Source organism: Sminthopsis crassicaudata, chromosome 3 (assembly GCF_048593235.1).
Source record: "Sminthopsis crassicaudata isolate SCR6 chromosome 3, ASM4859323v1, whole genome shotgun sequence".
Taxonomy (NCBI): Eukaryota; Metazoa; Chordata; class Mammalia; order Dasyuromorphia; family Dasyuridae; genus Sminthopsis; species Sminthopsis crassicaudata.
The window spans coordinates 407,271,371-407,296,704 of NC_133619.1; the positions used below are offsets into that span (position 1 = coordinate 407,271,371).

At 34.2% G+C, this 25,334-nt stretch overlaps 1 protein-coding gene across 1 annotated transcript; it reads right to left on the reverse strand.

The window, feature by feature from the left end:
* Positions 1–499: 499 nt before the first annotated feature.
* Positions 500–23,563, reverse strand: COQ10B (coenzyme Q10B). The gene is made up of 5 exons (XM_074302782.1): positions 23,300–23,563; positions 11,060–11,209; positions 7,190–7,382; positions 4,135–4,236; positions 500–1,525 (listed from the first exon to the last, which is right to left on the reverse strand). The coding sequence occupies exons 1-5, from the start codon at positions 23,413–23,415 to the stop codon at positions 1,358–1,360; spliced, it is 729 nt and encodes a 242-aa protein (XP_074158883.1). The 5' UTR covers positions 23,416–23,563; the 3' UTR covers positions 500–1,357.
* Between the last annotated feature and the right edge of the window lie 1,771 nt (positions 23,564–25,334).

A 25,334-nucleotide genomic window follows, 5' to 3' on the forward strand; every position in this document is an offset into this window, starting at 1 on the left:
TATTGGAACTAAACCCATAAAAATCCAAAATTTGACCAAAATGGTGGTTTAGTCTGAATTCAAATATAAATGGAAATAAGGTGAAATTTCAAGATTGGGAAAAACAATATTCCTTTTTCTCTCAACTTCTTAGCCTTGGCAAATTACTGAAGCTCAGCTACATTTGTTCACCTGTAAACTGGGGATGGTATCTTAACCTAAAGGAAGGTGTTGGGTCAATTTGTTGAAATCTTAAAAATATGTTCAGTTCTGGTTTCACCTAAATATTGTCAAAGTGATATTTAAAGAGTGAAAAAGATAATGGTACAATTATTTTATGAAAATGATTTTTAGATTTAAAAGTTCATATGGTGTAGAATTTGATTATAGAGAGAATTGTGGAATAATGATAGATATGGGGATAAACCCTAAGCCATCAGAAATGATTACTTACTTTGTTCTTGTGCTATAAATATGCATTTATAAAAATAATAATTATAATGACAATTATGCAAAAAAGTAAACAAATTGCTTTAACTTTATTAAGTTACCTCTTCAGTGCTTACATTGATTTGTTTAAAAAAATATCAGTTAAGGTTTAAAATACATTATTGAAAGTGAATGCACACTATAAATAAAAATATGAGGATGCAAACTGCCAGAGATGTCAACCCAACTATCTGAGTCTGTTGTCAATGCAATTGGACACTCAATTAACAGTGTTGAAAGAGCAGCCAAATAAGTACCTGGAGAAAGGTACAAATTACTAGGAAAATAGCTTAAAGCTCTGGACCACTGACCAAAAAATAATAAAAAATCAGGCTAATATAATCACTATGAAAATACATAGAAGTATGCTGCATACTCTCATAAGCAGTATTTTTAGGTCACAAAGTTTTTACCTTAATGATGCACTGATGATTATCAAACATCCCAGGCCATCAAAGTAGGCCCTATAACAATAAGTTACAAATATTTTGGATTTAATAACTTAAACTTGATGTATTGTGAATATATTACACAGCAGAAAAACTATTATTTCAGGTAAAATAGTAATTACAATTGCTTTTTTGATTTACAATTTTGAAATTGTCCTGGGAAAAGTGTTATTAGTATTCTAGCAATAGTAACTACATTTCATTATTCAAAGTACAGAACATGCTAATGTACAAATTACCTTGAATTGCACTTGATTGAAGCAAATAATTCTATATACATCTGGTTGCATATTTTGTGTGCATATTTTCAATGGTGTAATTTTTACACTCTAAGCTAGGTTTAACAGCCTGTCTTTTGAAAGCACAGTGATGAAAACACTTTTTAAAGTGAACTAGATTAAAATCATAATTATAAGCAGAGAGCACCAGTTCTTTTTCTTTTATGTGTGATGAACTTCATGTAGCATCAATTCCCGAGGTATACTAGTTTCTGGACCATATAATTTGGATGCTCTTCTTTCAAAGGCAGCTACCATCTGCTTCACAACTTCATCAAAAAATAGTGTGGCAAGCTGAGAGTGTAGAAGAGAACGAAACTCAAAGGAAATCTGTGGGGAAATGTCAAATTGTTTAAGGTGAAATATGTATAGAAAATGAATGAGCTAATATTTAAGTGCCTATTATGTGATAGACACTGCTAGACACTGAGTATCCAAAAATAAATATTAGTCTCTCATCGAGAAGCCCACATTATTAGGGAAAACAACATGTTCATATAAATATCTATGCAAAATGTATATAAAGTAAATACAGAATAGATTTAGGTTGAGAATAGAGCTAGAATCTAGAGAAGGGGAGGCTTGAGTAGAACTTTGAAAAAAGCTAGAGGTCCTAAGGACTGAAAGAAAAGAGTATATTCTAGGTATGAGGTGTGCAAAAGCAAAGGGAGAAAAATGGAATTTCATGTCTGAGGACTAGCATGTAGCTATTTTGGCTGGACTGTACAAGAGCATGAATGTAAACAATGGATAACAAATGTAGAAAAGACATGGGAGAGTCAAACTGGAAAATTTTAAATACCTAAGAGGTTGGTTCTATGGATCAAAGGAGCCATGGACAAAAGTTTTGTGGCAATGGAAAGCATCACAGTTGGCAGCTATATGAAGGATGGACCGAACAGAAGGGACACAAAAGGCAGTAAAAGCAATTAAGAGGTTTTTGCAATTGTGTAGGTCCAAACTAATGAGAGCCTGAACTAGAGCTATAGTCCTAAGTGGAGGGGATAGAGGCCAAAAGAAAAAAAAAAATTGTACAAGTATAATCAACAAGAACTAGCAAATGCATAGTTTTAGAACCATTGTCCTAAGGAAAATCAGTATCTCTGGCAGACACAAAATGTAGGAAAGGGTTATGAGTGTCTAAGTGAGATTCCTAGTTAACTTCACATTAGAAGGAAGAATGTTTCCTTATAGGAAATTTGTCAATCTGCAATTATAGATTAGGCTGAATTTTGCTACATAAAAACAGAAATTTGCGTAATTACAAGACAGAAATCACAAGGAAGATAGAGAAAGCTTTGCTTAAGCTCACACCAAGTGACACTCCAGCTTGTTTTGTTCCCTCTTTTCAGGTCTTCTCCCATAATGAAATAAAGGAATGGAGTGCTGAAATAAGCATTGGTAGCTCATACCTCTTTTCATTTCAACCACAAGCACAGCATGAGAGATTTATATCAAATGTTTTGCTGAAATTAAAGCATATTCTATTTACAGTATTATTCTGGAGTATAAATCTTATTTTAGTGACTGTCAAAAAAGTAAATTAGGTTAGTCTAAAATTTTTAATGAAGACATATCGTCTCACAGAGATTACTGCTTTTATTTCTAAGCACTAATATACCAAACCTACCTATTTACTTATGTGTTCCAGAATTTTACCACAAATATAAGTCTTCCCATTTTTGAAAATCAAAACATTTGCTCTTCTCCATCCTGGGAAACCTCTTTCAGTTTTTAAGATATTTCAGAGATCACTGGGAGCAAATAAATAATATTTTCCAGCTGTAGTTCTGGCCTGATGACCTGGGGCCACCTAGAACTACCTCATTGTCTCCTTACATATATTGGATTTCCATTAGCTTCTAATTACTTTTATACTTAAGAAAAATATTATATTACAAACACCTCTGCTTTGTCATTAGTATTTACCATTAGTAATCATCATCTTGTTTTCCCTGAACAGAAGGATGTTTTGTGACCCTTCTCTTGCTCTCACATAGTTTTAAAAAAATCAAAACCAAAAACTATGCTGTGATTTAACATTTGTCCTTAGTATTATTTATCACCAACTGTAGTGCATTCTGGGTTTAGTGTTGCTGACACAATTCTCATTGTTATTCAGTTGTTTTCTCATGTGTGACTCTCTACAACCCCATTTGGAATTTTCTTGGCAAAGATATTGGAGGGGAATTGCTACTTCCTTCTCCAGCTCATTTTATAGGTGAGAAAACTGAGGCAAAGAGGATTATAAGTGACTTCCCCAGGTTCACATAGCTAGTAAGTGTCTTTAGACCAAGATTGGCCAAGGTGGGGCGGGGGTAGGGGGTGGGAGTAAGGGAGAAAAGAGGCAATTGGGATTAAGTGACTTGCCCAAGGTCACACAGCTAGTAAGTGTTAAGTGTTTGATGGTGGATTAGAACTCAGGTCCCCCTAAATTCAGGAACAGTACTCTATCTAGTATGCCAACTAGCTGTGAGGCCAGATTTGAACTTCTTCACTTCAGGTCTGGTTGGTGCTCTATCCACCTCTCATTTATTTGTCCCTGCTTTGTCTCTCAAAAACCTATCATAATTCCTATATTTGAAGTCATTATCCAGAAATCTATAACCTATTCTCAAAGAGTGTATTGCCATTGTGTTCACTTCTTAAATCTGCCTCTGTCCTATCTTCACCTGGCAAAAATGATAAAAATACCATTTATGGGTCAAGTTCTTCTCTTTTTTGCTCTGGACTTTATAATCTTTAACAAAGATTTCTAGATTATATCTGGTAGTATCCTTTGTCCACATGAACCACCAAGATCAAGTTTGACAATTCTTGGGAAGCTTGTTGTCATGACACAAATATATTCAAGATGATCAACTAGTCTATTTACTTCACTTCTCTATTGATTTCATATATCTGACTTGAATAATTCAAGTATTTTATTATATACATACAGAAAAATCCACCGTACAAGTTCTTGGATATCCAGGAAGGCCAGGGCTGAAACGCCAAACTGTTTCTAAGTGGTTAAAAAGTTTCCCATCTGTGCAGGTTGCCTAGAATATGATATAAAGGCACAGTTAAATGCATCCATTTGGTATTGGCTAAGGTTCACTGAGTGAAATAAACATTTGGAAAAGCTAAAACTTTTACATGTCAGACAACTGAAAGCAGGATAAGATTTAGTGGATAGGTAAAATACTTCACTAAGGGAACAAATTATCACCATTCCTATATTTATTCAGGGAACTGACTTCCTGAATTATTATCCAGGGCTGGATGCCTGGTTCCCAACAGTAGAAACTCAGAATTCTGTCCTATCCTATATATACTAAAAAAGGGATTGAGGGATCTGTCCCAATTTCTAACATCCAAAGAGATAATATATGTCAGAATGAGAGTCAAAAGAATAAGACTTATTCTTAAGTTTGGTTGTTGTTTTCCAGTCTCATCTAAAGCCTCTGAACCTATAAACCAATGTTTAAAATATGGAAATTTATTTGAAGAAATCTGAAACAAATGTATATTTATTTATTAGATAGCAATTTTATGTGAAGAAAATGTTAATGTTTAGTAACTAATATTTGAAAATGACTGCCAAGGACAAGATGCAGGAGCTTAAAAGTTTTATTTATAGATGACTTTTAAAAGTTTATTCTTTTTATCATCTCCATTAATAAACTTGACTCTGTGTTAAATTATTGGTTAGACTTCAAGATTTTCTTTAATGATTAAAACACTGTATCTAATTAGTATTCAAAAGTTCCACATTAATCATTATCTTTATTAGCAAATTCCTTAACTTAATCAACATAATACAATTTATAAGTTAAAAGAGAAAGTTGGTGTAAAACAATGCAATTCAGAGAAACATTCACTGCATGTTTGTTGTGGAAAATCACCAAAGATGGAACACTAAAATTTACAATGTAAATGGAGAATGGAATAGAGCATTAGTGTCAAATTCAAATAGAAACAAGGATCCCGAAACCATACATAACGTTCCCAGTGGGCCACATACTGACTGAGGAAATCACAGGTTTATATATTTCTTTGTTTATCAATACACTAACTGATTCAGGCCAGTTTTAGAAGTGTTGTGAACCACATCATCTCCCTTCCTTAAGTGTTCCCTCAGAACTGGAGGAAAAGCCACACAAAATACAAAACCAATATCTTAAGTACTTAAAACAAAGAGATACAAGTATAATCCATGGGATCATTATTAATGAAAAGTAGGAATAAGAGTAAATAAAGGAGAAAGGGGTGAGAGGAAATATACTGTATTTCTCATGGCTTATTTTTACACAAATACAATCACAATTTAATCTAACCACCTACTGGTGAACTTCATCAGAAATCTCAAATATTTCATTCCCAATAGCATTTGGCAGAATATACTGAATGCTATGGGTACTGTTAGTATTGATTGCTTTCCCTAGGTGAACTAGGGAAATATAAAAAAAACATTCCTGAGAAACAGATCATAAGGTAAACCAAACCTTTTCTTCTTTTGGAAATATTTGCATATTTTAAAGGTTTTGGTTGATGGAAAATTTTAGTATTAAAAGAAATGGCTCAAAAAGTTACAGGCAAATTTCTGGCAGTCCCAGAATGCCTCAGGTATTCTCCTTGATCTTCCTAAATATTTCTTAAATTAGTATACAGGAAATTGGACTTGGGTTATGTAACTATGATTTTTCATGATTTTCTACAATTATATTCCCTGAGAAAATGGTCACATAAATTTAAGGTTGAGAGGCCATCAAGATTCAAGAGAAGCAAAATGAGAATTTAACTGTTTAGTGTTGAAGTCAAAACTTAACAACAAATGTGATCTGCTTCATATTTAACAACCTTTCTAAAAAGAATTACTTTGATGATACATGATATAGAAATAGTCCTGGATTCTGAAAGGCTCTGGAAATACAGTGAAAACTATGGACTTTTACTCAACTTGACAAGTTTCAAATAGGCACTTCAAACCAGCAACATTCATCACTCCCCAGTGATGAAACTTTTTGATTAGCTCAACTTACCATATCTATTAAGGCATAAATATGTTGTTAGAAGGAATGATCCACACTAAAGCAATCACAGATCTTCTAAAATATCTTAGAATTCAATGACAGCCATAATAGTTACTGTTTTGCACAGCAATTAGGCACAACTGATATGCAATTCAAATCAGTGAACATAATTCTTTTTGCTTTTAAATGACCAAGTTAAATATTTCTAAGAGGCAGCTAAAAGGAAGGAACAGGAGAAGTCACAGGAAAAACCTGCCCTAAGGCACTTCTGAAGATCACCAGATAAGGGCACTAGCCCCCAGGAACCTCTATAGCTAAGTTTCTCTACATCACTCCAGGTCTGGCAGAAATAGGTCTGACAATGAAATCCTGACTTAGAATCCTTCTCTCTGCTGTCACAGAGCTGCTGCTATATCCTTTCCCTAACTTAGCTGAATGCCAAAGATGTAATATAGTATTTGGCTCTTAGAAAAAGTACCAAGTAAAAATATGCTAGGGAAATTACCAGTAGTCACAAAAACAGAACATATTCTCATTTTGATTCTAATAACAGTGGAAAGTCACAAGGATGCTATTCCAGGAAAGCCTTTTTTTCTGGTCTGTATATACTTGTCTTGTTTGTTTCTTTGTGTTCATAAAGAACAAAATACACTTAAATGCTTGTTATGTGCAAGGCTGTGCACATATTAAAGGGGGACAAAACATTTCTATTCTTTGACTTTGTTCTCTTAATTTGCATAAAATATACTTTCTCTTCTAAGTAATTTTCTGTTTTCTTAAAAATGGAGTATTTTCTTTCTAAAAAGAAACCCAAGAACAAATTTGTTTTCACTTGTTGGCTTAAAACTATGGAATACTAGGCCTCAATAGAAAGAAAAAGTTTCCTACTCCAACTGTATATTAACGTCTTAAACTAGGGGGAAATACTAAATACTAAAAAACACTAAGGGAAAACTAAATAAATAAGGAAAAAAGTTACCTTGACCAAGTGTGGTTTCACCAAAGTTACCATGGATGTATATCGCTCCAACACAGGTGGAAACCCAATTTCTAGACGTGTTTTGCAGTATCCAGATCTCTTTGAAATTATATCTGATTTTTTGCACCAAGGTACAAAATGTTTGTAGTCTTCCATACCAGATACTACATCATACATTTCTTGCATAGAATATCTGAAATAAAGTATAGAATTGTATATATATATATATATATATATATATATGTTTCTGTTATGTTAATATTTTAAAGTAAATATAAACAAAAAACACATATGGGGCAACATTATGGACAGAGACATTAATTTCCAGAATAAATAACTTCAAAACTGAATTAAGAGATGGGGAACTAAGTAATAAAATAAACTTATGTTTCCAGAAATTGGATTAAAAATCCATGAAACTTAATTTGTTGATTATGTTGAGATCTTTATTTTCCATTTATCTATTAGACTATTCTTGTCTACCATTTCAACAGGTTACTTTGATACTTTAAAAAACATTCTCATCTTTTACAAAGGAAGAATGAATATTACCACAAATTAGTGCTAGCCTAGCGTCTTTTCTTCACATTATACATAAGAGTAGAAAATGTTTCTATTCTTCCATTGCTCAAATGCAAAATTCTATTTAAGTTTCTAAAAAACTCATGTCTTAATTTTTACTATATATGTATATAAGTGTATATAAATATATGTGTGTGTGTGTGTGTGTGTGTGTGTGTGTATAAGTTAAGTAGGCTTGTTTCACATTTTTCAGTACCTTTGAAGCACAAAGAAACAAAAGAACTCTTTTCAATAATCATTTTGTATTCACATTTGTTGAAGCTGCTTCTTTCTAATTACTGTACAGAGTAGAGGGGCGAGGGAGTAAAATGAGCTAATTGTACACATTCAATCTTCAATCAACCACTTCCCTTCCCTTTACTGCAGAAGGAGAAGGAAAATAGAGCTATCATGGGGAATGGTGGTTTTGACAAGTGCAAGACCCTTTGACATTATGAGCAAGTGAATTTTTTTTCCATTTTCTTTTCTTAGCAGCAATAGCAAAATGCATTCCTTCTTTTATTGCTCCTGCTACCCGCAGTTCTCCCTAAATAGGGAGGGACAAGAAGCATCAGAGTAAGAAATGAGAATACATTGATAAAGAACTGCCCTTAAGACACGTCCTTCAAAATGAATCACTGAAGAACTCTTGCCATTAATACAGGAAAGCCAAATCTCTGCTAACATCAAATTAACTATTCAAAGAAAAAATAAACAACATATTTGGCATAGTGGATACAGTGCAGGATTTGGAGTCAGGAAGACCTGATTTCAAATCATGCCTTAGACACTTGCTAGATGTGTGACCCTGGGCAAGTTACTAACATTTCCAGACTCAGTTTCCTCATCTGTAAAATAGGAAAAATAATAGTTTTGCTATAAAATTAAAGGAGAAAATAAATGGGAAGTGCTTTGCAAACCTTAAGGTACTAGGATAAATGTTAGTTACTATTATTATTTGATTAAATGCAATACATAAGCAAAGCAAATATACACACATAACAGGCATTCCAGGTTTTTGGCTAATAACAACAAGCAACAAGCCACTCAACAGGAAATTACTATACTTAAGTGTTCTTGTTTATGGCTCTATATGGACATTTTAAAAGAATGCCATTTTCTTCAAATTAGCTTTTTTTTTTTTGGTAGAGACAAAACAAAATGTAGTTTAAAAAAAGCCCTTGGGCTTGGAATGAGAGGCTCTGGAGATTCCATTTCAAGCCCAGCTCTGCTACTTACTAGCTGTGTCATCTGGAGACAAGGCCTTTCCCTTCTCTGAGGCTTAAGTTTCCTGTAAAATGGGGACAATGATCAATGTGTCACCTACTTTAAAAGGTTCGTGAATTAAAAGAAATGAAGACACTAATTACTACAAAAAGTATTCCAACAAAAATGACTGGCTAGTTTTCTTTAAACTAAAGAATGTTAAAGGATATTTAAGATAAAATTGTAAGGAACTGAAACTCTTTCAACCAAGAAGGAAACATAGCATAGGCTCAAGTAGCAAATTATATTTCCAAATTAAGAAAATTTATTTGAAGGGCTGGAGTTTTCTTTTAGTTAAATTTTTTTCTAATAAATATATTCAGTGTTTAAAACATTCTTCCCCTGCCCCCAAATCATTAAAGTGGAATTAAGGAACTGTATACTTCTGAATTCCTAACACAATTTTTCGCACCTAATAGTGTATTTTAGTTGGTGTTGGAGATAAGTATTTTTTCCAATTTAATTCCAAAGAAATTTAAAATTTTTAGAGTTAGAGTACTGTAAAGATATTCTAGTCCAATCCCCTTATTTTGCAGATAAGGAAACTAAGGCCTATAACAGGGAGTATATCTTATTCAAGGTCAAACTAGTTAGTGTGTTAGAGGAATAACTATAATCCTGACTTTTAAGTACAGTACTTTTTCATTATACTCACCCTTGGAAGTAATTAAAAACCACTCAACTGGGGTGGGAGGCTAGCTCCTGAACTTAGCCTAATGGCAAACCCTCAATCCTTGTTAGTTTCATTCTTTTACTTCCTTAGAGGTAAGAAGTTTGCCGTTGCTTTATTCATTGGCATTTTCAATCCCAGTTATAGGGTCAAAGAAAAAGAGATTTTTAAAATAAAATAAAATAAAATCACTAAAGTAGGGAGCATAAGAAAATTAAAACTATATAGTATTTCAGAAATTGTGAAGAACATTAAGTAAAGTATATAAGTGTATATAAATATATGTGTGTGTGTGTGTGTGTGTATAAGTTAAGTAGGCTTGTTTCACATTTTTCAGTACCTTTGAAGCACAAAGAAACAAAAGAACTCTTTTCAATAATCATTTTGTATTCACATTTGTTGAAGTTGCTTCTTTCTAATTACTGTACAGAGTAGAGGGGCGAGGGAGTAAAATGAGCTAATTGTACACATTCAATCTTCAATCAACCACTTCCCTTCCCTTTACTGCAGAAGGAGAAGGAAAATAGAGCTATCATGGGGAATGGTGGTTTTCTTGAAGGTGAATACTATTTACATTTTCATATTATTGGTGTCTAGCAAATATGTAATACATAGTAGTAATCAATATACGTGAACTAAATTAAATGAAGTTACAATCTAAATAGATTCCTATTAAAATGAAATAATTGTAGGAATTAAATACAAATGAAGCTTTCTATAAAGAAGAGTGACAAAAGTCAGAGAGAGAGGGGATTCAATTATGTCAAATATAGAAAATGGAGAGAAATCTCAGTCATTGGATCATCGATGATAAATTGGTAAAGTTTACCTTTAATTTTTTAAAAGGCAGATTTGGTAGAATTTCCATCTATCTGCTCAAAAGTATTAATGTATTCGATGTATTTATGTGAACTAATAGTTCTCTCCATTCCCATGCCTTTTGCCAAATCAGTAGCTACTCAATGAATTTTTAATCTGTTGGAGACCAGAAGTAAAGATAATAAATAAAATAAATCCATAAAATACAACCGAATTGCCTCTGAGAAATTAAAAAGTGAGAAAAAGAGGAGACCAAATTTCATAAGCAACAATACAGAAGGCTTTACTAAAATGATTTGTAAATTATTAGGTTTAAACTTTTATCATACATAGTAGAATAAAATTATACTTTTAAAACGTGTAAATCACTAAAAAATTTAAGAAGCAATGAATTAAGAAACAAAAAAAAAAAATGAAATAAAACTTCTTAGCAGAAAAACTATTAAAAGAAAAATCAGAGAATCTATAGAAAGATAAAAGGGGTAAATGAGGTTCCATTATCAGAGAAATGACATTTACTTGCCACTTATTAAAACTATTAATTTTATACAAACCCTATAATTCTCCTCTCTGAATATTCTTTTCTTTTGTTTATTAAAGGGGCAGCAATTTTGAAGAAAGTTCTTGCAGAGGTCTCTTTAGGCATAAGTGAAGTGTGTAATGAAGGCGCTTTGGTCATCAAAATACCACAGGAAGTCAAATGTCTGAAAATACAAAAAATTGACTTCTTAGAGTGATTGGACAATTATCAATAAGCACACAATTAGAGCTCGTGAAACAACTATCATATTTTAGAATCATCACAACTGAAACATATAAATATGAAACTATAAACTTCATAATACATTTTATAAGCTTATATATTTTGTAGGTTCCTTTTTTTTTTTTTAAACACCTAATGGAAACTAAAAATAACAAGCCTATAGTCATGAGAAAGAGTATCCGCCACATCATAAAATACAAAAATGCTTTCTCCCTGAAAATTTGACTTTAAGTCAACTTACAGTCATATGAACTTGCAATAGATTCAATTTATCCCATTCAATTTATCTACTTTCTAGCGACTAGAAAAAGAGGAAATTACAAACACATTCATTTGAGATGAATTTATACTTATTTATAGATAAAAATCATGTTTTTGAATTTTCACCACATATTCCAAAAGTTTTCAACATATGCTCAATTACTGCTATTCTACTAAGTTGAATGACTTTTTGAAGTCTATTATATAGATGGTATTAAAAAGGGTATGTGTGTAAGGGTAGAGGAAGAGGAACCCATATATCTTTTTAATGATAGATTACATGTATGTAAACAATCACTTGCTGGTTCTGGAAAGCCGTTTCAATGTAAACAAGTGTGATTCTCGTGAAAAGCTTAAAGATTTGTGAAAGAAGAATGATAGCATGAAATTGTCAATGTTTCTAGGATTGTTCTCTCCAAAAGCTGGAACAGTTTTTTTATGCTTTTCTTGTCTTGTCTTGGCCACATACAACACACTAAACAGGTGGACATATTAGGAAATGTGGAATAGGCACCAGCATAGGAACTCATAACAGCTCACAGCTTTAGTTTCCTTATCTATTAAAGCAGGGAGCTGGACTGATGATAGATCTCTATGATCATAATACCTAATCAATGATTATTTAAGAACTTTACAATTATCTTGTGCAATGTATTTCCATATGCTTTAATGTGATTGGATCAATTCCCCTCATTCCATGGACTTTAAAAATTTTGCATACATTTAACTGCTATTGCCACTTCATCTCAAAAAAATATGTGGATGTATTCTTGGTCAATATATGAAGTTTTGTATCCAGAGATTATCAAATACAATATTTTCTGTTTGCTGATGCCATTCATTCACTGGGGGTTTGGTGTGTGTTCTCTCTGTTTTTCTTTTCAGCTAGCTGCCTTTTTGACATAAAGTTTTCTAAATTTTTTGTGGTCTTTATGTACTCCTATTTATGATATAACTCTCATGTACATTTCTTTCTCAATCTTTCCTTCTATTATTTGTACTTTTCTGGACATTTATTTTATGACCTCACTAATCTGCATTTTTTGTACACGGAAAAATTCTTATCTGCCAAAAACATATTTGGGCACTTAAAATGAAATAGGCTTTTCAAGTATTACTTAAATCACTCTGCACTTATTCAACAAATATATATGAATATCTATTTGTCTTACCCAAAATATTATTTCACTCATTACTGGAAAGAGGGTAGTCACAAAAGACATATAGGGCCTCTTGTCTTAAAACAATAAATTAAATAGGAAAAAAATACATGATTAAAACTTAAGTATAGCATCCTAAAGGGACTAACAGTCTTTCAAGAACTATTTGTCAAGACTCTGACTTTCTGTTTTTCTGTCTTAAGTAAGTAGCTGAGAAACCAGTGACTCTAATGAATGTCAGGGACGGGGAGAAAGTAAGGAGTTTGTTAACTGAATTTTTAAAGGTAGTAATGTTGATGGGAATTTGTTTTGTATGACTACACATGTATGCAAAAATTTTTATTTTTCTTGTCTCCTGCATGAGTAAAGGAGAGGAAGAATTCCCCCACCACCACCCAGGCTGGGCTTAAGTGACTTGCCCAAGGTCACATAGCTAGGAAGTGTTAAGTGTCTGAGATCACATTTGAACTCAGGTCCTCCTGAATTCAGGGCTAGTGCTCTATCCACTGCGACACCTAGCTGCCCCCTGGAGAAGAAGAAATTAAAGGGAGAAAATTCAGAATTGAAAATTAAATTAAATTTAAAAGATAGTCATAAACTTGGATAGCAGAGACTTAGCTACAAGGGTTTTCATTGTATTAAGTGCTAACAGAAATTGGAGAAAAGGAATGATTAGGATAGATTAGTTACTCAGGGAAAGCTTCTTAAAAGAGTTTGTCTTAAATCAGTTCATGAAAGAAATGACAAATGCTAATTAGTAGAGAGAAGGTTGAAGAGCATTCCAGAAAAAAAGATTAGCATGAACAAAGATAAAGACAAAAAAACCAAGCCTTATACAGATTTTTGAAGAGAATTAAAAAAAAAAAAAAAAAGATTAAACTAGATTAGAAGAATTAGATGAAGGAAGAATTGTATATTATGTATAATTATATATTTGCATATATGTATATATACATGAAATATAAGACCCAGTCATGGATCTACTACTGTAAACAAAAATATGTACATGTTATACATACATGGAAACTAATTTGGAAGAACAGTTTAAATTAAGAGAAAATTCTCAATTATACACATTAGAAAAGCAAGTTTGTTTTTTTCAAGTATTTATTGTAATTCATATTAAACCATCAATTTTTTTACAATGATCATTAGAAATAAACTGGTATATCAATTTAAACAGATGCTTCTGATGTGCTTAAGGTTATCTGGTAACTTGTTTCCTTAAAAATATTTAATTTTAAGCATTCCCCTTATAATTTTGTTTGCACCATTAATTTGCATAATATATAACAAAAAGATTTTCTTTTCTTTTTTTTTTTTTTTTTTGAGGCTGGGGTTAAGTGACTTGCCCAGGGTCACACAGCTAGGAAGTGTGAAGTGTCTGAGACCACATTTGAACTCAGGTCCTCCTGAATTCAGGGCTGGTGCTCTATCCACTGTGCCACCTAGCTGCCCCTGACAAAAAGATTTTCTAAGCAAGTGTAAATTTCAGGCTAGTTTGAATTGTCAAAAATTATAATTCAGTTTCTGGCAACTTAATGGTGTCAAAAGTTAGTAAACTGCATGTGTTGATTTCCTAAGAAAATATAAATTTCAAGCTATTCTGAATTATCAAATTTCAATTCATCTATTAAGAGGGCAAAAGTTATCAAACTAATTGTCTCAGCTACCATTAGTATGGATTATTCCTCAAAAGATCAAAATACAACTGATAGGAGCAAAGAACTGGAAATTGAGATGCCAATCAACTGGAGAATAGCTAAACAAATTATAGTACATGAAGATAATGGAAAATTGCAAATGACAAAAGGAAGTATGGGGGGGGAAACACTTGGGAAAACTTATATGAACCGATGCAAAGCAAAATGAATAAATTTTGAATAAGACATACAATAACAGCATTATTAAAACAAATTACTTCTAAAGAGTTAAGAACTATTAAATCAATGACCAAAAATAATTCCAGGGCAAAACATATTAGCCATGTCCTAAGGGTAAAAAAAGACTGAGAGAAATATTTTTTGGATTCAGCCAATGCAAAAACAACAATCTGTTAACAAAAATTTTTTTTTTCTTTTTTCTTTTCAATGGTCCGGGGAGAGGGGGGGGAGAGAAGTGAAGATATTTTGGTTAATTGAAAACAATTTCTTTTCTTTTCTTTTCTTTTTAAAGCTTTTATTTTTAAAACATATACATGGATAAATTTTCAACATTGATCCTTCCATACTCTTGTGTTTCAGATTTTCCCCTTCTTCCCCCCCCATATGACAAGTAATCCAATATATGTTATACATGTTAAAATATATGTTAAATATAATATGTGTAAATATATTTATACAATTCTCTTGCTGCACAAAAAAAAAAAAATCAGATCTAAAAGGAAAGAAAATGAGTAGGAAAACAAAATGCAAGCAAACAACATCAGTGAAAATGTTATGTTGTGATCTACATTCAGTTCCCACAGTTCTCTTTCTCTTTGGGTGTAGATGGCTCTCTTCATCACAAGATCATTGGAGCTGGCATCAATCATCTCATAAAAAATTTAATTTTAGAAAATTAATTGGATCTCACTCTAACTACATCAGAAAAAGACGTAATTTAAATACCAAGGATTATTTAAAAGTCTTTCAATCTTCAATGAGGAACAAATTTACCATCCTAAATCTCCAAATCATTGTAAAGTATAAAAATAATGTAGTCTTAGGCTTTCTCCAATTTTACCAAAGTAGAACCTCCGTAAAAGTCCATGTCTCGGGGCAGCTAAGTGGCGCAGTGGATAGAGCACCAGCCTTGAATTCAGGAGGACCCGAGTCCAAATCTGGTCTCAGACACTTAACACTTTCTAGCTGTGTGACCCTGGGCAAGTCACTAAACAAACAAACAAAAAAGTCCAGGTCTCATGCCTCACTGTGGCATGGTGGCCAGAATGGTTTCTTAAAAGATTAAACTAGCAGGGTACAAAGATCTGTTGGTTCTACCAAGCTGGAGATCTTTTAAAAAGCCAGTACACTACAATGGAAAGAGCCACTCTGCAGAAACAGCCCCCACTGTTTCTAAGAACTGGAAAACAAAATGGGATCTCTTAGACTGGGGAATGGTTGAACAAACTGGGGCAGAATACTACAGTACCTTAAGAAATTATTAATGTAAAGATTTCGGAGAAACTTGGGAAAATCTATATAAACTAATATTTAGTGAAATAAATAGAATAATTTAATAATGATAATGATAACTAGCATTTATATAGCAATTTAAAGTTTGCAAAGTGCTTTACAAATATTCTTATTTTATCCTCATAACAATCCTGGGAGATAGGTGCTATTACTATCTCTGTTTCACAGATGAGAAAACTAAGGTTGAAGGAGATTGTGACTTTCCCAGGGTCACATAGAAAGTAAAGATCTGAGATTGGAGTTGAACTTAGGTATTTTTCTGGGTCCACTACTCTATGTCCTGTATCTCCTAGCTAATATAATGGCCACAATAACGTAAAGGAATACCACTGGTAAAAGATTTCATATCTTTCATAAAAAGTTATCTGACTTACATATTTGAAGTATTCTTTTTCACACAATGGCTGGAACATCTTTGATTAGAAATACAAAGTAATCTTTTCAGATGTAGACAATGTGTTTACTTTTTTTTTTCCTCCCTAAGATGTTTACTTTGTTGGATTTTACTTATTTGTTACAAAGAAATATGGTACAGGAAAGAAGAATTTGTGGAAAGCTATGGTATTTGGGGTATATTTGTAAAAAGCATTAAGAACATTGAATTTGGAACATAACCTAGTCATTCTCTGAGAGTTGCCTTATAGGTTTCAAAACTTTTTTTTTCTTACTTCATCCTTAAAATCCTAGAACCAAAATATTGAATTTTGAAGTAAGAATGGCTATGAATGGCATAAGACTCATGGTATTTGGCCCAGTACTTGAACACTTTTTGCATGTTGATAATGACAGAGCAGTTAGCACATGGTATCCAATGTATGTTTATGTAACCATTTGGAAACTGCAGTTTTGTGGCTATACAGTTATATGACTTTTTTTTCCCTCCACAATCATTTAATTCCCCAAAACTTCAATAAGATGGAAATAATACTGAGTTGTTTCATTCTGCAAATATAGCCAAATAAAAGTATTAACTTAAACCATTCAGGCTAAAATCATAAAAGGCTATCATCACTGAAATTCTTTATTTTCTATTTGAAATGTCAATTTTCCTATACTTGAATAATGCATGTTTCTCTCCTTTAACAATAAAAAAGACCATTTAATAATTATTTCACACCAGTTAGGGGGCACAGTAGATAGAACAAGGCATGAAGTCACTTGAACTAAAATTAAAATCTAATCTCCATGTATGGTTCTGGTCAAGCACTTAATTCTACCTCATTTTTGGTTTCCTCATTTATAAGATGGAGATATTAATAGTACCTTTTTCCCAGGGCTGTTGTGAAGATAATAATATTTGTTAAAGCACCCTGCAAACTTTGAAGTATAATATTTTATTTCATAACATAAGTCTTTTAAAAATTTCTAGGGAGTAACAGACCTACTAACAAATCTAAAGATAATGTTTTAATTTCCTCAAAGAAAAAAAAAACCACACACACACACATCCAAAGAGATAAAGGAAGACAAAGTATATCTTTTTGGTATTTGCACCTGCTATCTATAAATGAACATTTAACCCAGATCAATATGACAATAGCATTTGCTGGAACAAAACTAACTTGCAATTTCTTGTTCATCTCTTTTAAAAATACATTCTGAAGAGAAGAATTTAAGACCAAGCAAGATATAGGAAGCACTATGAAATAGAAAATGGTTCATTTTGATCATATTAAATTTAAAGTGTTTGCATGAATAAAACCAATGAAACCAATATTAGAAAGAAAGCAGAAAACTGAGGAAAAAATGTTTATAAGAAGTTTCTCTGATAAAGGCTTTATTTCTGAAATATTTAGAGAACTGAGTCAAATTGATGAGAATACAAGTCATTTTCTAACTGATAAATAAATATAATAATTAAATAAAGTACATATATAAATCATATAAATAAATAAATAAACAAATAAATAAATAAATAAATAAGAATATGAATGGGGAGTTTTCAGACCAAGTAATTAAAACTATCTATCGTCATATAAAAAATGCTCCAAATCACTAGTTATTAAGAGAAATGAAAATGAAAATAATTCTAAGGGACCACCTCAGATTGGCTACTATTACAGAAAAAGATTCTAATAAATATCAGAGGGGATGTGGGAAATCTGGGACATTAATACTGTTGGTGGAATTGTAAACAGATCCAATCATTCTCAAAGCCATTTGGAACTATGCCCAAACAGCTATAAAGTTGTACATACCTTTTGATACAGCAATACCACACTATTAGATCTGTATCCCAAAGAGATCACAAAGGGGAAAAGAACCTACTCCGTACAAAAATATGTATATAAACTTTTTTTATAGCTAAGAATTGGAATTTTTAGAGAATGTTCTTCAATTGAGAATTGAGAGAACATGTTGTGCTATATAATCGTAATGGAATATTAATGTGCTTTAAGAAATAAGAAGGATAATTTCAGAAAAACTAAAAAAATTCAGAAAAACTGCTACAAAGTGAAGTGAGCAAAACCAGGAGAACACTATACACTATATATATCCACACTATACACAGTAACAATACTCTATAATGAAGAATTGTGAATACCTTAGCTATTATTAACAATATAATGATGCGAGACAATCCCAAAGGTCTCATAATGAAAAATACTATCAGCCTTTCTATAAAAAATTAAGAAAGTCTGAATACTGACGGAAGCATACTATTTTTCACTTTCCTTCTTTCTGGTTTTTAAATTTTCTTATATAAAATTATGACTACAAAAATGTTTTACATGACTGCACAAATATACCCGTTATCAGGTATACTTAACTTAGGGAGAGGGGAGAAGAAGGAGGAATAGGATTTGAAACTTAAAAAAAAAAAAAAAAAAAAAAAGAAAAGGAAATGTTAAAATGTGTTTTTATATTAAATTGAAGAAAAATAAAATATTAAGAAAAAGGCACTCTCCAGAAAAATCATTACTCCTTCAAGGACTTAGTTGATTATTGTCCTTCATTCTTGAAAAGGAACAAAATGACATCACTATGTTGGAGTCAAGTTACACTGTATCAACTGTGCCTGATCAGACCAATACAAGCTCTGAAGGCTCCACCACAGGCAGAGCACAAATAGTTCACATGAACATTAGGAGGGGAGACGTCTCTGAATTTGTACATCTCACATTTCTTTTGAGCTACTGCAATTCTGCTTTGCTTTTACAACACAACACCTTCTCTGATGAAGACATACCAAGGGCTTAATGATAATACAGTAATTCAATGAATGAATTTCATTAAAAGAATTCATGTCAAATGACCCACTCCCAAGTATGTTTATAGCTTTAGAAATAAACATATTTTTATATGATCCTGACTAATATAACAAGTTGCCTAGTTACTTCATCAGATTTGTGATTTTATCAGTTTACTTCCTTCACTAATGTAAACAATTGCAACTTCACACCTCAGCCACTGTGATTCTTGCCTGTTTTTCCCCATAAATCTTCTATAGAGGACTGATTCAATGTGTTAGAGATAGCCTGAATCAAAGAATTTTAATTTATTGAATCCAACTCTCTTATTTTCCAGATGAAGAATCTAAGGCTAATGAAGAAAATAAGTGAAATTATTTTTCAGAGATTTCAGAGTATATCTCCTTATTCTTTTAGCATCTATCTTGAAGGTACCAATTTATATATTTGGGTTATTCATTTACTGCTTCTTGTTCTCATCATATCTCTAGCCTAATATATATAATATATACATACATACATATATATCTTTGATGGCAGCAACAAGTTATTGCTAATAATGTAGCTGGTAATAATATGACTTCTATCCACTTTGCCTCTTTCCAATGTTGTCTAAGTTATTTATAGTTTTAATAATTCTGTTCCATGATTCACAACATATATAACAATACAAGAAGAATATTGTTAAAGAGTATGTGTGGTGGCACATGTCGGTGATCCAGAGTTAATTGGGAGGCTAAGGCCTTGAAGGATCTCTTGAGCTCAGTTGTTGAGCTTGCAGTGAGGCTATGCTGATCATTTTTTTTTTTCTGCTAAGGCAATTGAGGTTAAATGACTTGCCTAGGGTCACACAGCTAGGAAGTATTAATTGTCTGAGGTACACCTGCAAACATTTTTAAAAACATGTACTTTTTTCAGATACTCTGCTAGATACTTGAGCTGCAAATAAAAAAGTGATGAAGTCCTAGCCCTCAAGAATCTAATATTTCCTATAGAAATATAACACTTAACTGGGGAATGGTGATTTGAGGAGTGGTTTAGGCCATTTCAAGGACAATAAGTGGCAATATAAAACAGAACAAAAGACTATTACTCTCTTCTGGTTCCAATGGCAATATAAATTTGTTATGATACCTGATTAATGTTACCTGAACAAAAGGTGAACAGAAGTGGGAACTGGTGCATAAAGAGGTAGATGGCAAGATTCATATACTGAAAAAACTCCAAGAAACGGATGATTTAATAAATGGGATGAGATGAGATTTTGTAGCTAAAAGAGTCACTATACAAAATAAAAACAAAAACAAAAACAGACCTAGAGCAGAAGATCGAGTTCTTAGCTCAATTCCTTCATTTTTTTTTTTTTAATATAAATGAAGAAACTGAAGTACAAAAGAAGGAAAATGACATAGTCAATATTAGAACTCAGATCCTGTGGCTTCAGTTTCAAAGTTCTTTCCATAGTACCATGCTGCCTCCTGTTCTAAATGTTACAACAATTTCTTAAAGGCAATGGTAAAATCTCATTCTACTCAATTCTAGGGCCAACCCATTATCCATCTGCAGCATTCACCAAAGATATATGATACTTTACATCAATAAACTAACCACCCTTCCATCTGTTTATTAATCTGAACAATTTTTTTTATTCATTTTGTTTTTACAGTGTTCATGGTTAGCCTAATCTCTTGTATTACACCACAGACATCTTTGAGGAAGCTCTAAAATGTTCCAGGGCAATGAGTATATTATCTGTGAATAGGAGCATTTGGAGAACCTAATCATCAAATTTGGACAATATTTTTTGGGACAGTATTCAGAACAGTTTCTTGTTGATTTAAAGTTTATTATATGTAGTATTTATAATGTACACCATAAATAGGATTGGCCAATACATTTCTTAGGGGCAGACAGATATGAACCATCCATATTCAGACAAATGAGCTAATATAAAACAAGAGTTCATAGATTACTGAATAGTTCAAATGATGTCTGTTTGGTCACATTGGCATTTTGCTCTAATATCAGAAATTGGACACCATTTCTCCTAGTCTTCTTGAAATCATTATGGAAACTATACTTCTTAAGTACATATTTGAGAGAGACTTTTCAGGCACCTGCCATTTTGTCTTCAACTGGCTGGAATTACATATCCTCTTGATGATAACAACCTTTTTGACATAATTCCATAAATGTGAATAATTGAGGACTGATTGCCAAGTTGCCTGTTAGGGAAATTTCTGTCAAGTAAATGCTATGCTATAGAAACTGAATGTGGATCAAAACATAGTATTTCCACCTTTTGGGGGGGGAGGGGTTTGCTCTTTGGTTTGTTTTTTTCTTGTGGTGTTTTTTATGCCATTTTGGTCTGATTTTTCTTGCTCTCCATGACAAATACGGAAATATTTTAAAAGGATTGCACATATCATATTGCTTGCTCTCTTTTTGAAACCAAAGCCTTATAAAAATGAATGTTGAAAACTATCTTTGTATATATTTGGAAAAACAAAATACTACTGTGAAAAAAAAAAGTATCAAACAAATAACCTTAAAAAAAAGTAAATATTATTTCACACTTGACTTTAAAATAAAAGTCAAAGATAAATTCCAATGGAAAAACCCTCCTAAAAACAAACTGAAAATTATTCATGAAGAAGAAATTTAAAAGGCCAACAACAGGATATGCCACATACTACAGTATTGTAGCCACTAGAAACCAAATCCTCACTTAACAACTTACATTTTCTTTACAATACTTACAGAGCTCTAAAATTTCTCTACTCTGATGTCCAACTATGCCATAAAATATTTCTCCTCTGCTTGCTCAGTGTATAGAGGTATGCTAAACAAAATTTTTTTAAATTAGATAATTTTAAATCTAGTAGAGGAGGCTGATACCTTAAAAAAAATGCTATTGTGAAGTGTTTCATAAATGAAAATTCCTTTAACTGAATAATGACGACTTAATTTGTGCTTTGTATATATGAGATGGGGGTAGCTAGGAATTATAGTAGATAATCTAGCCTCAGACACTTATTAGTTATATGAAGCTGGGCAAAGCCTCACTACCTCAGAAGTGGAGCACCGGTTTCTGTCTGGGTGGAGTTTCCTGTACCAAAAGAATCACAAGAGAATCAACAACAACAGCAAAAATTGACACAGGGAGCAAATGAATAGAAATTTAGATTCCACTCAAAAGTTTTAATAGCGAGGGAATGATTTTTGTATTCTTTGCTGTGGTTGTATTTCTTCATATTTTCCCCTCACTGGGATAAAGTTTACATTTACTCTTCACTTCAAATACAAACTTTTAATATTTTCGGGACACAATTTAACCCAAGTTAACCCTGGGCAAGTCCTTTAACTTCTGCCTGCCTCAGTTTCCTCCTTTGCCTTATGAGGATTACAATAGCATCTACTTATCAAAGCTGTGGTTGAGGTTCAAATGAGATAGTAATTGCAAAGCTCAAAGGCAAGAGCCTGGAAAAGTTAGTTGTTATTAATAGCACTTGTCTTCTAAGGATGAAATGAGCTGATTTCTGTACAACACTTTTACCAATAGAAAATGTTTCACAAATAGATCATCATCAATCCCCGGTAACCCATCAGTGACAAGATAAAATAAGAGAAGAGCTCAGGGAAGTCCCTTCATTCCCTCTCCAAACCTAAAAGTCAAAGGGGCAAGTGCCAGACTTTCAAGGTTACTGAACCCGACAAGCGGCAGAGGCTGGGGTTGGACTCGGGTCTCCAGGTCAGCACCGTCTAGGACCGCTCACCACCCCCATGTCCTCACCCCAACTCGATTACGATTCGTTTGGCAAGCGTCAAAAGGCGGGGGGAGCAAAGGGCTTCTAACCCCAAGTCAGGAAGGCCTGTCAGGGCATCCGGCGGGACAATGGGCGGAGGATTAGCGGGGCCAGGCTACCGACCCCCTCCCCCCGCAACCCCGAGCTCCGGCTTCCGCGCCGGCAGCGGGGGAAAGGCCGGAAGAACCCCGCAGCAGGTTATTTCTCCACCGCACTTACCACGGCTCAACCCGAGCCCCCAGCGGGCGGGGCCGTCATTCCTTTGGATTCCATACGAGGGACTCCGCGGCCTCGAGGAAGGCCGGCCGGGGCCTGAATGTACTCCCCCGCCCCGGTCTCTCCTCCGCGTCCCCGCTCCCTCCACCCCCGGCAGCCGCCTCAGAGACAGACTTCAACAACAAGACTACAAAGACCGCAGGGTTTCCCGACAATTTTACCTGACGCTCTTCGAGGGGCCTCGCGTCGGGGTCGGGCCCCCAGGTGCTGTCGCCGACTTCGGGCGATAGCCCGAGACCACCCTCTTCAAGACCCCCTGACCGGTTCGTGCTGCCATGATCTTGCTACTGGACAGGTCCACAAGTCTCCCCCCTGGGTGAGGGCCTCCCAACGCGCCGCCCTCCTCCCGGCCGGTCAGGGAGCACAGCTCTGACCCTCCCGCCAATCGGCGGGAGCCGGGAGGCGCCAGGACACGCCCCCTTTCGTCTCCCCGTCCGTGACGCGCAGAGCTTACGTAGGCTCACACTCCCCTACGGGAGGGAGAGGAAAGACCGGGGAGGGAGACCCGGCGTCTTCCCTGGGACCAATCAACGAGCTCCTGCTGTAGCCGCTCCCTCTCCCTTTCGCCCGCCCCTCCGGAGATGCACAAATGGACTCGGGGTTTCGATGCACACCCTTTCCTACTCCCCACCCCCACCCTCACCCCCGAGAGAGCTTCACGTAGCTTCTCGGATCCTGGCCCTCCAGTTCCGGGCCCTCCAGGGGTGCGAGCGCGTTTTCTGCCCGCCCGTGCCCGCAGCTGGGCGGGTAGGTTTGAACTCCACTTCAGGTAGAGGAGCTCAGTGTGCGGAGGTGAATTACATAAGTGCCCCAGCCTGGCGGCTCCTGAGCCAGGGACCGAAGCGCAGTCTGCCAGTGTGGAAACCAAGTGCCTACTGTGTGTCATTCATTGTGCTAAGTACTGTGCCTGCCGAGAAACGCTGAAGCAAATCTAAACAAGCAACAAAAAAAATCCTCAAGGAATCTACATTCTAATGGAAGAAAAAACAGACCAATAATTATGCACGTACAAGATACATTGTGTGGAAAGTAATCTTGAAAGGCCTTTGAGGAAAGAATTAAATATTAAAATAATTTTAAAGTTAATAAATTTAAATAAAAATAAAATAGAATAAAAAATAAAATTAAAAAGTATGCTTATATTGCTTTTCTGCATTACAAAGCTGTTGCATTTGGCGCTATATCATTCGATTCTCAGAACAACTCAGAGGAGGTATTTCGAGTTCATGTTCAGAGAGGTTAAGTGACTTCCCATGGTCACACAGCATGGCTGGATTTGTACCTCGGGCCTTTGACTCTGAAATCCCAAAGTTCTTACACTACACAGTCTCCCAGCTAAGTTTGAGGAGGTAGAGTTGTAGGTATTATTATCTCACCAGCCTACATCAGGGATACTGTAAGAGCAAAAGTGAGGTAACAGATGGGAAACCCACCTTGAAAAATTAAAAACACTAAGCAGATGGACATTATTTTATCCAGTTCTAGACAGTAAGCTCCCTGAGGACAGGAGCTCTAGGGCTTTCTCCTTTTTACATACTCTTCTGCATTTCCTGAAAATAGACCTTGAAGGATTGCCAGGTACCGCAACATTTTTTAACTGTAAAAAGGAATCTCCACTAGAACATAACTAATAGACAACTGATTGTTCTGTACTTTATAGTGTTACTTTTAGATTAGACACTGAGCTACTGTCCAGCTTTCAAATTTTGCAGTGCCTTTAATTGTAGGATGATTTCTACTACAGCATACATCACACATGTATGGCCAGTAGTTAGAGTACTTACTGCACCTGGAGTCATGACTGCTTGAATTCAAATCTCAGAGTCAGAGTTAAAAGAGTTAACCTCTGTCTTTTTACTGGCCTCCAAAATGAGGATAATAGCACTTTCCTCTCAGGGGTTTATGAGAATAAAATGATATGAAGATGTATTCTGATGGAAGTGGATGTCTCCAACATAAAGAAGATCCAACTCTCTTCCAGATGATCAATGGACAGAAACAACTACACCCAGAGATGGAACACTGGGAAGTGAATGTAAAAAAATATTAGCACTACTGTCTATCTACCCAGGTTACTTATACCTTCGGAATCCAATACTTAACGTGCAACAAGAAAATTGGATTTGCACACATATATTGTATCTAGGTTATACTGTAACACATTTAATATGTATGGGATTGCCTGTTATCTAGGGG